This window comes from Panulirus ornatus, chromosome 14 (genome assembly GCF_036320965.1).
Source record: "Panulirus ornatus isolate Po-2019 chromosome 14, ASM3632096v1, whole genome shotgun sequence".
Taxonomy (NCBI): domain Eukaryota; kingdom Metazoa; phylum Arthropoda; class Malacostraca; order Decapoda; family Palinuridae; genus Panulirus; species Panulirus ornatus.
Genome location: NC_092237.1, coordinates 49,665,056 through 49,679,091, shown reverse-complemented (window position 1 = coordinate 49,679,091; position 14,036 = coordinate 49,665,056). Strand labels below are relative to the sequence as shown.

Here is a 14,036-nt window from a genome sequence, read left to right as displayed (position 1 = left end):
TAAACCTAGGAAAGGTCTGTGGGTCCTGGTTGTGAATAGACAGCTGTGGATTTGGTGCATTACACACGACACCTAGAGAATGGATGTGAGCAGATGCTGCCTTTCTTTGCCTGCTCCTGGCACTACCTCACTAATGCGGGAAATGGTTCACTAAGACTGGCTTACTGAGCCATAGACTTGGATATTTACATCATTGGCTGAATATCAATAAGCTGTAGGTTTGAAAAGCTTTCTGGTACATAACATTACCTCCCAGAATGATTCAACATACTACATGTTCTTTTGTATTTCTTGTAGTCTTTTATTATGATCTTATGTGAGTCCTGGATGCAGTACAGGAGCTGCATTGTTCATGTGGGTCTTGATATACAGCACAGCATGTGAATAGGAACTTCATACTGTACCCCTGTAGTTGATAAACATTGACTAAACCACCTTACTGATTATACACCTGATAACATAATTTGGATAATAACAGGTAAAGGAACATTGAGTTGAATTAGAATAGAGAGACTACTGGTTTTTAGCAGACAGATAAACATTACCTTTTATTTTTGAGGTTTTAGGGTCATGTTTCACTCCAGTCTTGTCAAGGTTATATTACAAACTAATGCCAGCATTGAACTATGGTTGCTGTGGTATGAACACCTCTTTTACCCCTGTAAAGTGACTTAACTTATACAGTGATGTAACAAAGATTCTACCATAGTCAGTAATGGAACTTGAAGTATTCAATTTATTCATTTTGTATGTTATCTAACTCTTATCACAGAGTATTTGAACGTCGTTATGGATCCCGCAAGTTTGCTTCTTGTTTGGTGGCCTCACAGGTCCTCACCACTGTATTGGAGGTCCTGACTATATTGACGCTACAATGGTTTTCATTGGACCTTCACTCAGGCGGATATCTTCCCCCAGGACCGTGAGTGCATTCTCAAATTCTGCCCTTATGATTTTTCTTTTCTCTTTTTTTTAATCTTGCTGTTCAATATATTTTTAATACCTAAGGCTAATCATTTGCTTATCATGAATCCCACTTATTCCTTGATGCTAGTTTGTTATTATGAAACATGAATATGAAATCGTAAGGGATTTATTCATTAATGAGTGAAAATCTCAGTTGATCTTGTCATGTAATCATTGTGTTTGCCTTGTTACTTCAGCAAGGTATTGACCTCAGTGAATGTGTCTTATGATAATTGTATTTACTTTACTTACTCCAATCAGACAATCGGAAGTTAAAACAAAGCATAGGAACAGAGTCCTTCCCTCTGGTGCAGTTGTTGCACTTTCACTCATAAGTTATCTAGATTTTTTATTTAACGTTACTTCACAGTATAACTTTTCTTATGCAGAAATTATGATAGTACCTATAGATATTGATTTTGTTAATTTTAAGCTGTACATTACCTTGCTTGGGGTTCTTGTAAATTAATCATTATAATGAAGTGATGTTTTAGCAGAAACTGCAATGTATTGAATGTTTGCCTTTCAGATATGGTGTCATATTCCCACTGTTCGTAAATTATCTTTTTGATATCCCAAGAGTAGCCCAGACAAGTGTATTAGGTATCCCAATCACTGGTAAAACTCTCACTTATTTATTAGGACTACAAGTGTGTTCCACATCAGCTGCAACTGCAATATCAGCTTTCTCAGGCATTGTAAGTGTGTTTATATTTCAGTTATTATTTGTCTTGTTATTGATATAGAGAAAATTTTTGTATCCCTTTTGCAAGATATTGATACCTTCCAGACAATAAGAATTAAGATCTATAACTCATAACAACCTGAGATTATTTTAGGAAGGACTTTGCTTCTAAAAGTAAGTTACCCACCATTTTGTGTAAGGTAAGAGAAAAATCACCAGATCAAGAGAATTTTACTTTAACTTGAGAAGAATTGAAAAAAAAAATTGTAAGATATTTGTTGTCCCGTTTTCAGAGGCATGATATCAGTCATTTCACACTGCAAGAAAATCATGTATTACACACGATATTTTTGCATTACACATGACAGCTAGAGACTGAGTGTGAACAAATGTGGCCTTTGTTGTCTTTTCCTAGAGCTTCCTCGTGCACATGTGGGGGGAGGGGGTACCATTTCATGTATGGCGGGGTGGCGAGAGGAATGGCTGAGGGCAGCAAGTACAAATATGTATATGTGTATATATGTATTTGTCTGTGTATTTATATGTATGTATACATTGAAATGTATAGGTATGTATATGTGCGTGTTTGGGCGTGTATGTATATACATGTGGATGGGTTGGGCCATTCTTTCATCTGTTTCCTTGCGCTACCTCGCTAACACGGGAGACAGTGACAAAGTATAATAGAATGAATAATATAAATAATTTTTTCATGGAATACGTACATTTGTAGAATGCTGATTTGTGCTTTCCAGAATGTGTTTATGTTTGATGGTGGTGTTTATTAGAGGAGGAATGTTGTCAAGGGTGTGGATGTAGTGTATTGTGAATTTTTCATATCTCTGTGATAGGGTTGGAGAATTTATACTTAAGCACATGGCTAATTGATATAAGTGGATTTGGTACAGCCTGTTATTTTGCAGAGAGCTTTTTTTATGTGGTAATCAAATAGTTATAGAAATGAAAAATGAATTATATATTTATTTGCAAATTTTGTGAATATTTATTTGATCTAGTTGTTTTTTTGCTTTCATGTTGTATGTGGTATTTTAGATCTTATGTACCATACACTTTTCATTCTTACTCCCCTTTCAGATAGCAGGAATTTTCTATCGATACAATATATTGTATGTACAACAAGTACCATGGGTACCAGGTTGGCTAGCTCGTGGTGCCAGTGCAACTCTTGCTCGTCTTTTAGCATCCCCACCCCCACCAGAAGGTCCAGCAGGAGCTACATTAGAGCTGCAGCGACAAGAGCAAATTGAGATGTGGGAGCAACAAATGATGATGAACAGGGCAAGAGAAATGCGGAATAGACCAGGGGTGAGTTTTTCATACTTAATGACAACTTTAGTATAACACTTTTAGAATGTAAGTTAGTATATTTTGATTTCCATATGAACCCATCAGTTTCATTGCCTAGAACTTTCCGTATTACTTAACAGATCAGGACCTCTCAGCATTATGAATAACGTGATGTGGTAATGCACACTTAATACCTGCTTGAGAAAGATCTCAGATTTTGTTAATCTTTTTCCAGTCTTTAGCATATTCTCGGTATTACACTTGAATAGGTTTGCTTACATTAGAGTCTTACTACTTCTGAAGGAGTGTGCCTCTGAGCTAGCCCCAATTCTTCCTCGTCAATTTCATTTCTGTCTGAAAACCCAGACTTTTCCTCCCTCATGAAAGCGTTTTTGTGCTTCCCATCTTGGAAACAAGATCACTGTAACCTCCTTAACTATTTTCCCATTACTCTCACTTCTAAAATTTACAAAGTGTTTGAAATTTTATGTAACTCTCACTTTATTAAACGCTTAGGATGCCTTTACCTTCTTTCTGGTCACTATTATGGATTCTTCAGTGCCAAATCTACTGGTGATTTCTGGCCAAGGGAAAAGTCTGAAAACCATGTTTTTATGACAAACTTCTCACTTGCCACACTCATTCACCAACCTCTTCAATTCCTCACTCGAATAAGCCACCAGTGCTGTATCATCAGCGAACAACAACTGACTCACTTCCCAGGCCCTCATCCCAACAGACTGCATACTCGCTCCTCTATCCAAAACTATTGGGTTTACCTTCCTAACCACCCCATCCATAAACAAATGAAACAGCCATGGAGATATAACATGCCCTTGCCACAAATCGACCTTCACTGGGAACCAATTACTCTCCTTTCTTCGTACTCATACACATGCCTTACATCCATGATAAAAACTTTTCATTGCTTCTAGCAGCTTACCTCCCACACCATATACTCTTAAGACCTTCCACAAAGTATCTCTATCAACCCCATTATATGCCTTCTCCTGATCCATAAATGCCATATGCAAATACATTTGTTTTCTAAGTATTTCTCACACACATTCTTTAAAGCAAACACCTGATACACACATCCTCTGCCACTTCTGAAACCATTCTGCTCCTCCCCAATCTGATGCTTTGTACATGCCTGCACCCTCTCAGTCAGTACCCTCCCATTCAATTTCCCAAGAATACTCAACAAACTTATGCCACTGTAGTATGAACACTCTCCTTAATCCCCTTTGCCTTTGTACATTGGCATTATACATGCATTCTGCCAATCCTCAGGCATTGCACTGTGAACCATACATACATTGAATATCCTTACCAACCAATCAACAATACAGTCACCCTCTTTTATAATAGATTCAGCTGCAATACCATCCAAACCTGCTGCCTTGAGAGATTTCATCTTGTGCAAGGCTTTCACCACCTCTTTCTTAACCAAACCATTCTCCTTGACCCTCTCACTTTGCACACCACCTTGACCAAAACACCCCACATATGCCACTCTATCATCAAACACATTCAACAAACCTTTAAAATACTCACTTCATCACTAATATATTTTTTTTTTCCACTGTCTCCCGCGTTTGCGAGGTAGTGCAAGGAAACAGACGAAAGAAATGGCCCAACCCACCTCCATACACATGTATATACATACGTCCACACGCAAATATACATACCTACACAGCTTTCCATGGTTTACCCCAGACGCTTCACATGCCCTGGTTCAATCCACTAACAGCACGTCAACCCCGGTATACCACATCGATCCAATTCACTCTATTCCTTGCCCTCCTTTCACCCTCCTGCATTCCTTGCCCTCCTTTCACCCTCCTGCATGTTCAGGCCCCGATCACACAAAATCTTTTTCACTCCATCTTTCCACCTCCAATTTGGTCTCCCACTTCTCCTCGTTCCCTCCACCTCTGACATATATATCCTCTTGGTCAATCTTTCCTCACTCATTCTCTCCATGTGCCCAAACCATTTCAAAACACCCTCTTCTGCTCTCTCAACCACGCTCTTTATTTCCACACATCTCTCTTACCCTTACGTTACTTACTCGATCAAACCACCTCACACCGCACATTGTCCTCAAACATCTCATTTCGAGCACATCCATCCTCCTGCACACAACTCTATCCATAGCCCACGCCTCGCAACCATACAACATTGTTGGAACCACTATTCCTTCAAACATACCCATTTTTGCTTTCCGAGATAATGTTCTCAACTTCCACACATTCTTCAATGCTCCCAGGACTTTCGCCCCCTCCCCCACCCTATGATCCACTTCAGCTTCCATGGTTCCATCCGCTGCCAGATCCACTCCCAGATATCTAAAACACTTTACTTCCTCCAGTTTTTCTCCATTCAAACTCACCTCCCAATTGACTTGACCCTCAACCCTACTCTACCTAATAACCTTGCTCTTATTCACATTTACTCTTAACTTTCTTCTTTCACACACTTTACCAAACTCAGTCACCGGCTTCTGCAGTTTCTCACATGAATCAGCCACCAGCGCTGTATCATCAGCGAACAACAACTGACTCACTTCCCAAGCTCTCTCATCCCCAACAGACTTCATACTTGCCCCTCTTTCCAAAACTCTTGCATTTACCTCCCTAACAACCCCATCCATAAACAAATTAAATAACCATGGAGACATTGCACATCCCTGCCGCAAACCTACATTCACTGAGAACCAATCACTTTCCTCTCTTCCTACACGTACACATGCCTTACATCCTCGATAAAAACTTTTCACTGCTTCTAACAGCTTGCCTCCCACACCATATATTCTTAGTACCTTCCACAGAGCATCTCTATCAACTCTATCATATGCCTTCTCCAGATCCATAAATGCTACATACAAATCCATTTGCTTTTCTAAGTATTTCTCACATACATTCTTCAAAGCAAACACCTGATCCACACATCCTCTACCACTTCTGAAACCACACTGCTCTTCCCCAATCTGATGCTCTGTACATGCCTTCACCCTCTCAATCAATACCCTCCCATATAATTTACCAGGAATACTCAACAAACTTATACCTCTGTAATTTGAGCACTCACTCTTATCCCCTTTGCCTTTGTACAATGGCACTATGCACGCATTCCGCCAATCCTCAGGCACCTCACCATGAGTCATACATACATTAAATAACCTTACCAACCAGTCAGTAATACAGTCACCCCCTTTTTTAATAAATTCCACTGCAATACCATCCTAAACCTGCTGCCTTGCCGGCTTTCATCTTCCGCAAAGCTTTTACTACCTCTTCTCTGTTTACCAAATCATTTTACCTAACCCTCTCACTTTGCACACCACCTCGACCAAAACACCCTATATCTGCCACTTTATCATCAAACACATTCAACAAACCTTCAAAATACTCACTCCATCTCCTTCTCACATCACCACTACTTGTTATCACCTCCCCATTTGCGCCCTTCACTAATATTTTATTGTGTTTATTATACTTTGTCGCTGTCTTCCACATTAGCAGGGTAGCACAAGGAAACAGATGAAAGAATGGCCCAACCCACCCTATATACACATGTATGTACATAAACGTCCACACACGCACATATACATACCTATGCATTTCACCGTATACATACACAGACATATACATATATACACATGTGCATATTCATTCATGCTGCCTTCATCCATTCCTGTTGCCATCCCACCACACATGAAACGGCACCTCCCTTCCCCCGTGCAAGTGTGAGGTAGTGCTAGGAAAAGACAACAAAGGCCACAATCATTCACACTCAGTCTCTAGCTGTCATGTGTAATGCACCAAAACCTTTATCATTGTCTTTTGGAGGCAAAGGTGAAGATTGGTAGAGGTTTTCAGAAAAGAAGAGAGAATGTTGGGGTGAAGAGAGTGGTGAGAGTAAGTGAGCTTGGAAAGGAGACTTGTGTGAGGAAGTACCAGGAGAGATTGAGTGCAGAAGTGAAGAAGTGAGAGCAAATGATGTAAGGGGAGTGGGGGAGGAATGGGATGTATTTAGGGATGCAGTGATGGCTTGTGCAAAAGATGCCTGTGGCATGAGAAAGGTGGGAGGTGGGTAGATTAGAAAGGGTAGTGAGTGGTGTGATGAAGAAGTAAGATTGTTAGTGAAAGAGAAGAGAGAGGCGTCTGGATGATTTTTGCAAGGAAGTAGTGCGAATGACTGGGAGATGTATAAAAGAACAGCAGTAGGTCAAGAGAAAGGTGCAAGAGGTGAAAAAGAGGGCAAATGAGAGTTGGGGTATTGTTAAATTTTAGGGAGAATAAAAAGATGTTTTGGAAGGAGGTAAATAAAGTGCATAAGACAAGAGAACAAAAGGGAACATCGGTGAAGGGGCTAACGAAAAAAGATTTTTTGTTATTCATTATACTTGATTGTTTTTCTCATATCAGTGAGATAACACCAGGAAACAGATGAAGAATGGCCCATCTGCTCATATACAAATATACATTAACACCCATACACAAACATATACATACATATACTTATCAACATTTACACATTTACCTACACATACACAGACATATACAAATATACACATGCACATATCCATACTTGCTTGCCTACATCCATTCCTGGTGCTACCAGCCTGATAAGAAATAGCATCGCTACCCCCTGCTTCAGTGATGTAGAGCTAGGAAAACAGACAAAAAAGATACATTCGTTCACACTCAACCTCTATCTGTTATGAGTAATGCACCAAAACCACAGCCTCCTGTCCACATTGAGGCCCCACAGACCCTTCCATGGTTTACTCCAGACGTTTCACATGCCTTGGTTCAGTCCATCAACAGCATGTCGACCCCTGTACACCACATCATTCCAATTCACTCTATTCCTTGCACTGCCTCTCACCCTCCTGTATGTTCATTCCCCAATCACTCAAATCTTTTTCACTCCATCCTTCCTCTTCCGGTTTGATCTCCTGCTTCTCCTTGTTCCCTCTACCTCTTGACATATGTATCCTCTTTGTTAACCTTTCCTAACTTATACTCTCAATAAGTCCAAACCATTTCAACACACCCTCTTCTGCTCTCTCAGTCACACTTTTTATTATCACACCTCTTTTACCCTTTCATTACTTACTCGATCAAACCACCTCACACCACATATTGTCCTCAAACATTTCATTTCCAACACATCCACCCACCTCCATACAACCGTATTTGTAGCCCATGCCTCGCACCCATATGATAATGTTGGAACTACTGTTCATTCAAATATACCCATTTTTGCTCTCCGAAGTAATGCTCTCTTTCCACACATTCTTCGTCACTCCCAGAACTTTCACCCCCTCCCCCACCCTGTGACTCACTTCCGCTTCCATGGTTCCATATTTCTCCATTCAAACTTACATCCCAATTAACTTGTCCCTCAACTGTACTAAACCTAATCTAATAACCTTGCTCTTATTCACATTTATTCTCAACTTTCTCCTGTCACACACTTTTCCAAACTCAGTCACCAACTTCTGCAGTTTCTCACTCGTATCAGCCACCAGTGCTGTGTCTTCAGCGAACAACAACTGACTTACTTCCCAGGCCCTTTCATCCCCAACAGTTGTCTCAACCACACTTTTGTTATTACCACACCTTTCTCTTACCCTTTTATTACTTATTTGATCAAACCATATCACACCTCATATTGTCCTCAGACATTTAATTTCCAACACAACCTTCCTCTCAGCATCCTCATCTATATCCTATGCTTTGCATCCATACAACATCCCTGGGACAACTATACCTTCAGACATACCCATTTTTGCTCTTTCAGATAATGACCTATCTTTCCACATATTCCCTAATGCTCCAAGAACCTTCAGCTCCTCACCCACTCTCTTACTTACTTACACTTCCATGATTTCATTTGCTCTCAAGTCCACTTTCAGGTATCTGAAACACTTCAGTTCCTTCAAATTTTCTCCATGCAAACTCACACCAGGAACAGTCAGAGAAAAAGCCCAATATCCTAACATCAACTATAGCTGTGATATATAATCTGCCAAAACCAAAGCTCCCTATCCACAACCTCACATAATAGACTTTCCATGGTTTCTCTTTTCGACTTGGCATGCCCAAATTCAGCTCATTGACAGCACATCATCCCCTTTGTACCACATTTCTCCAGTTCATTCTAGCTCTTGCATGTTCAGGGTTTGAAAATTCAGAGCAATTTTCAATCCTTCCCTTCACCTCCTTTGTTTCTCTTTTTCTAGTTTTCTCCACTTTTGACAAATATACTCCCTAGTTATTCTCTCCAAAATCATCTTATCCATTTGTCCAAACCATTTTAACACACCTTCTTCAGCTTTCCCAATCATCCCCTTCCTGAATAACTGACCTCACACCATATATTGTTGTAAAACATTTCATGTTCTACACATCCATTTTCTTTCATAATTTATTATCTAGGGCACATACTTCACATCCATACAGCACCACTGGGACTACTAGACCATCAGACATACTCATCTTTCCCACCCCAAAGACGGTGACTTTTCTTTCCACCCACTCCTTAATTCATCCTGTACCTTATCCCTTGTGACTTACCTCAGCTTCCATGGTTCCATCTGCTACCATATTCACTTCCAGTTATCTAAAACACTACACTTCCTCTAAGGGCCCACACACCAATTAACCTGTCTCTTTCACTGCTTTTATGTACGTTTATTCTCAATATATCCCTTCATACACATTCCCAAACTCCCACCAGCTTATGTAATTTCTCATTTGTATCTGCCTCAAGTGCTGTGTCATTAATTTCTCTTATTTCATACTTGTATGCTATTTCCCACATTATAATCAGTGGAACCGAATACTTACTCTTCAGTTGTCTTGTGCTTGCCTTACACAAACATGCACACATCACCACACCTCTTGACCAATGGCCTCAACTGTTGGACAGAGCCAACTTCCTGATTGTTGCGGCATCCCCTGAGGTAAGGCCTTTGTCGCCTCTGTCATGAAAAAATATCCAAATGATATCCTAAGTTGATAAGCTGATTCTAACAAATTCTTCCCTATCTAGTACAACAACATGTAAAATAACTAGTCTTTTATACATTTTATGGTATTGGATGAGTGAACTGCCATTATCGCTAACCGTTCACACTGGCTATGGATATTAAAAGTACAACTCCCAAGTCAGGTAGATACACCATGTTACAGTATGTAACCCAAGATTATCTTAATATGTTAGATCATCATTGCACAATAGTTGCTGGGTGGGATAGACATCTGTGCTGGTCATTTGCAGTGAATTTCGGGAAACCTCTGATCTGCTCCCCAATTATCAAAAATTGTATATATATTTTTACCTCACACTTTCAAAATACAATGTCCATATTAATGAACAGGAGATTTGGTTATGGTAGACAGAATAAAGTAGGATAACTTGGTTCCCAATGGCTTCCTAGGTGAATTGATAAAATATTGTTTATTTTTTTTATTATTATACTTTGTTACTGTTTCCTGTGTTAGCGAGGTAGCACAAAGAAACAGACAAAAGAATGGCCCAACCCACCCACATACACATGTATATACATACACATCCACACACACACACATACATACCTATACATCTCAACGTATAGATATATATACACACACAGACATATACATATATACACATGTACATAATTCATACTGTCTGCCCTTATTCATTCCCGTCGCCACCCCACCACACATGAAATAACAACCCCTCCCCCCGCATGTGCACGAGGTAGCACTAGGAAAAGGCAATAAAGGCCACATTCGTTCACACTCAGTCTCTAGCTGTCTTGTATAATGCACCGAAACCACAGCTCCCTTTCCACTTCCAGGCTCCACAGAACTTTTCATGGTTTACCCCAGACGCTTCACCTGCCCTAGTTCAATCCATTGACAGCACGTTGACCCCTGTATACCACATCATTCCAATTCACTCTATTCCTTGCACACCTTTCACCCTCCTGCATGTTCAGGCCCCTATCACTCAAAATCTTTCTCACTCCATCTTTCCATCTCCAATTTGGTCTCCCACTTCTCATTCCCTCCACCTCTGACACATATATCCTCTTTGTCAGTCTTTCCTCACTCATTCTCTCCATGTGACCAAACCATATCAAAACACCCTCTTCTGCTCTCTCAACCACACTCTTTTTATTACCACCTCTTTTATTACCAAACTCTTTTTATTATCACCTCCTCCGCACAACTCTATCTATAGCCCACGCCTCGCAACCACATATCATTGTTGGAACCACTATTCCTTCAAACATATCCATTTTTGCTTTCCAAGATAACGTTCTCGACTTCCACACATTCTTCAATGCTCCCAGAACCTTCGCCCCCTCCACCACCCTGTGACTCACTTCCGCTTCCATGGTTCCATCCGCTGCCAAATCCACTCCCAGATATCTAAAGCACTTCACCTCCTCCAGTTTTTCTCCATTCAAACTTACCTCCCAATTGACATGTCCCTCAACCCTACTGTACCTAATAACCTTGCTCTTCTTCACATTTACTCTAAGCTTTCTTCTTTCACATGCTTTACCAAACTCAGTCACCAGCTTCTGCTGTTTCTCACCCGAATCAGCCACCAGTGCTGTATCATCAGCGAACAACAATTGACTCACTTCCCAAGCTCTCTCATCCACAACAGACTGCATACTTGCCCCTCTTTCCAAAACTCTTGCCTTTACCTCCCTAACAACCCCATCCATAAACAAACTAAACAACCATGAAGACATCATGCACCCCTCCCGCAAACCAACATTCACTGAGAACCAATCACTTTCCTCTCTTCCTACACGTACACATGCCTTACATCCTTGACTAACAACTTGCCTCCCACACCATATATTCTTAATACCTTCCACAGAGCATCTCTATCAACTCTATCATATACCTTCTCCAGATCCATAAATGCTACATACAAATCCATTTGCTTTTCTAAGTATTTCTCACATACATTCTTCAAAGCAAACACCTGATCCACAGATCCTCTACCACTTCTGAAACCACACTGCTCTTCCCCAATCTGATGCTCTGTACATACCTTCACCCTCTCAATCAATACCCTCCCATGTAATATCCCAGGAATACTCAACAAACATATGCCTCTGTAATTTGCACACTCACTTTTATCCCCTTTGCCTTTGTACAATGGCACTATGCAAGCATTCCATCAATCCTCAGGCACCTCACCATGAGTCATACATACATTAAATAATCTCACCAACCAGTCAACAATACAGTCACCCCCTTTTTTAATGAATTCCACTGCAATATCATCCAAAGCCGCTGCCTTGCTGGCTTTTATCTTCCACAAAGCTTTTACTACCTCTTCTCTGTTTACCAAATCATTCTCCCTAACCCTCTCACTTTGCACACTGCCTCAACCAAAACACCTTATATCTGCCACTCTGTCATCGAACACATTCAACAAACCTTCAAAATACTCACTCCATCTCCTTCTCACATCACCACTACTTTTTATCACCTCCCATTAGCCCACTTCACTGATGTTCCCATGTGTTCCCTTGTCTTATGCACTTTATTTACCTCCTTCCAAAACATCTTTTTATTCTCCCTAAAATTTAATGATACTCTCTCACCCCAACTCTCATTTGCTCTCTTTTTCACCTCTTGCACCTTTCTCTTGACTTCCTGCCTCTTTCTTTTATACATCTCTCAGTCATTTGCATTATTTCCCTGCAAAAATCATCCAAATGCCTCTCTCTTCTCTTTCATTAATAATCTTACTTCTTTATCCCACCACTCACTACCCTTTCTAATCAGCCCACCTCCCACGCTTCTCATGCCACAAGCATCTTTTGCACAAGCCATCACTGCTTCCCTAAATACATCCATTCCTTCCCCACTCCCTTTATGCCCTTTGCTCTCACCTTTTCTCATTCTGTACTCAGTCTCTCCTGGTACTTCCTCACACAAGTCTCCTTCCCAAGCTCACTTATTCTCACCACTCTCTTCACCCCAACATTCTCTCTTGTTTTCTGAAAACCTCTACAAATCTTCACTTTTGCCTCCACAAGATAATGATCAGACATCCCTCCAGTTGCACCTCTCAGCCCATTAACATCCAAAAGTCTCTCTTTCGCGCGCCTATCAGTTAACACATAATCCAATAGTGCTCTCTGGCCATCTCTCCTACTTACATACGTATACTTATGTATATCTCTCTTTTTAAACCAGGTATTCCCAATCACCAGTCCTTTTTCAGCACATAAATCTACAAGCTCTTCACCATTTCCATTTAGAACACTGAACACCCCAGGTACACCAATTATTCCCTCAACTGCCATGCTACTCACCTTTGCATTCAAATCACCCATCACTATAACCCAGTCCCATGCATCAAAACTACTAACACACTCACTCAGCTGCTCCCAAAACACTTGCCTCTCATGATCTTTCTTCTCATGCCCAGGTGCATAGGCACCAATTATTGCCCATCTCTCTCCATCCACTTTCAGTTTTACCCATATCAATCTAGAGTTTACTTTCGTACACTCTATCACATACTCCCATCACTCCTGTTTCAGGAGTAGTGCTACTCGTTCCCTTGCTCTCGTCCTCTCACTAACCCCTGACTTTACTCCCAAGACATTCCCAAACCACTCTTCCCCCTTACCCTTGAGCTTTGTTTTACTCAGAGCCAAAACATCCAGGTTCCTTTCCTCAAACATACTACCTATCTCTCCTTTTTTCTCATCTTGGTTACATCCGCACACATGTAGACACCCCAATCTGAGCCTTCGATGAATTAGATGAATTAAAAGTGATTTTGAAATGAGACAAATTGTGTAGGCATTTGTAGTTAGAAATTGGTTTTGATTAATGAAATTACATGTCATCCTTATATTTGAGAGAGTTCGTTATGGTTAGATAGCAAAATAGATATATTTTGAGTTTGAACTCTTTGCATTCTTCTCTTTTTGAAAGATTGTGGCTGCAAAGTCTCCCATTTTTAAACCAATCTTGTTTTCATCAGCATTCATGCTTTTCACATACACCATTCTGGATTACAATATAAG

The 14,036-nt window shown here is 40.5% G+C and overlaps 1 protein-coding gene across 2 annotated transcripts in view; it reads left to right on the top strand.

Annotated features, from left to right (window-relative positions):
- Positions 1-14,036, top strand: part of LOC139753393 (ubiquitin-associated domain-containing protein 2-like) — a 42,120-nt gene that overhangs the window by 12,801 nt on the left and 15,283 nt on the right. For both annotated transcript variants that reach the window (XM_071669841.1, XM_071669840.1), the window contains exons 4-6: positions 773-922; positions 1,496-1,664; positions 2,747-2,977. In XM_071669841.1, coding sequence (XP_071525942.1) covers positions 773-922; positions 1,496-1,664; positions 2,747-2,977 — 550 coding nt within the window. The remainder of the gene's footprint in view (positions 1-772; positions 923-1,495; positions 1,665-2,746; positions 2,978-14,036) is intronic.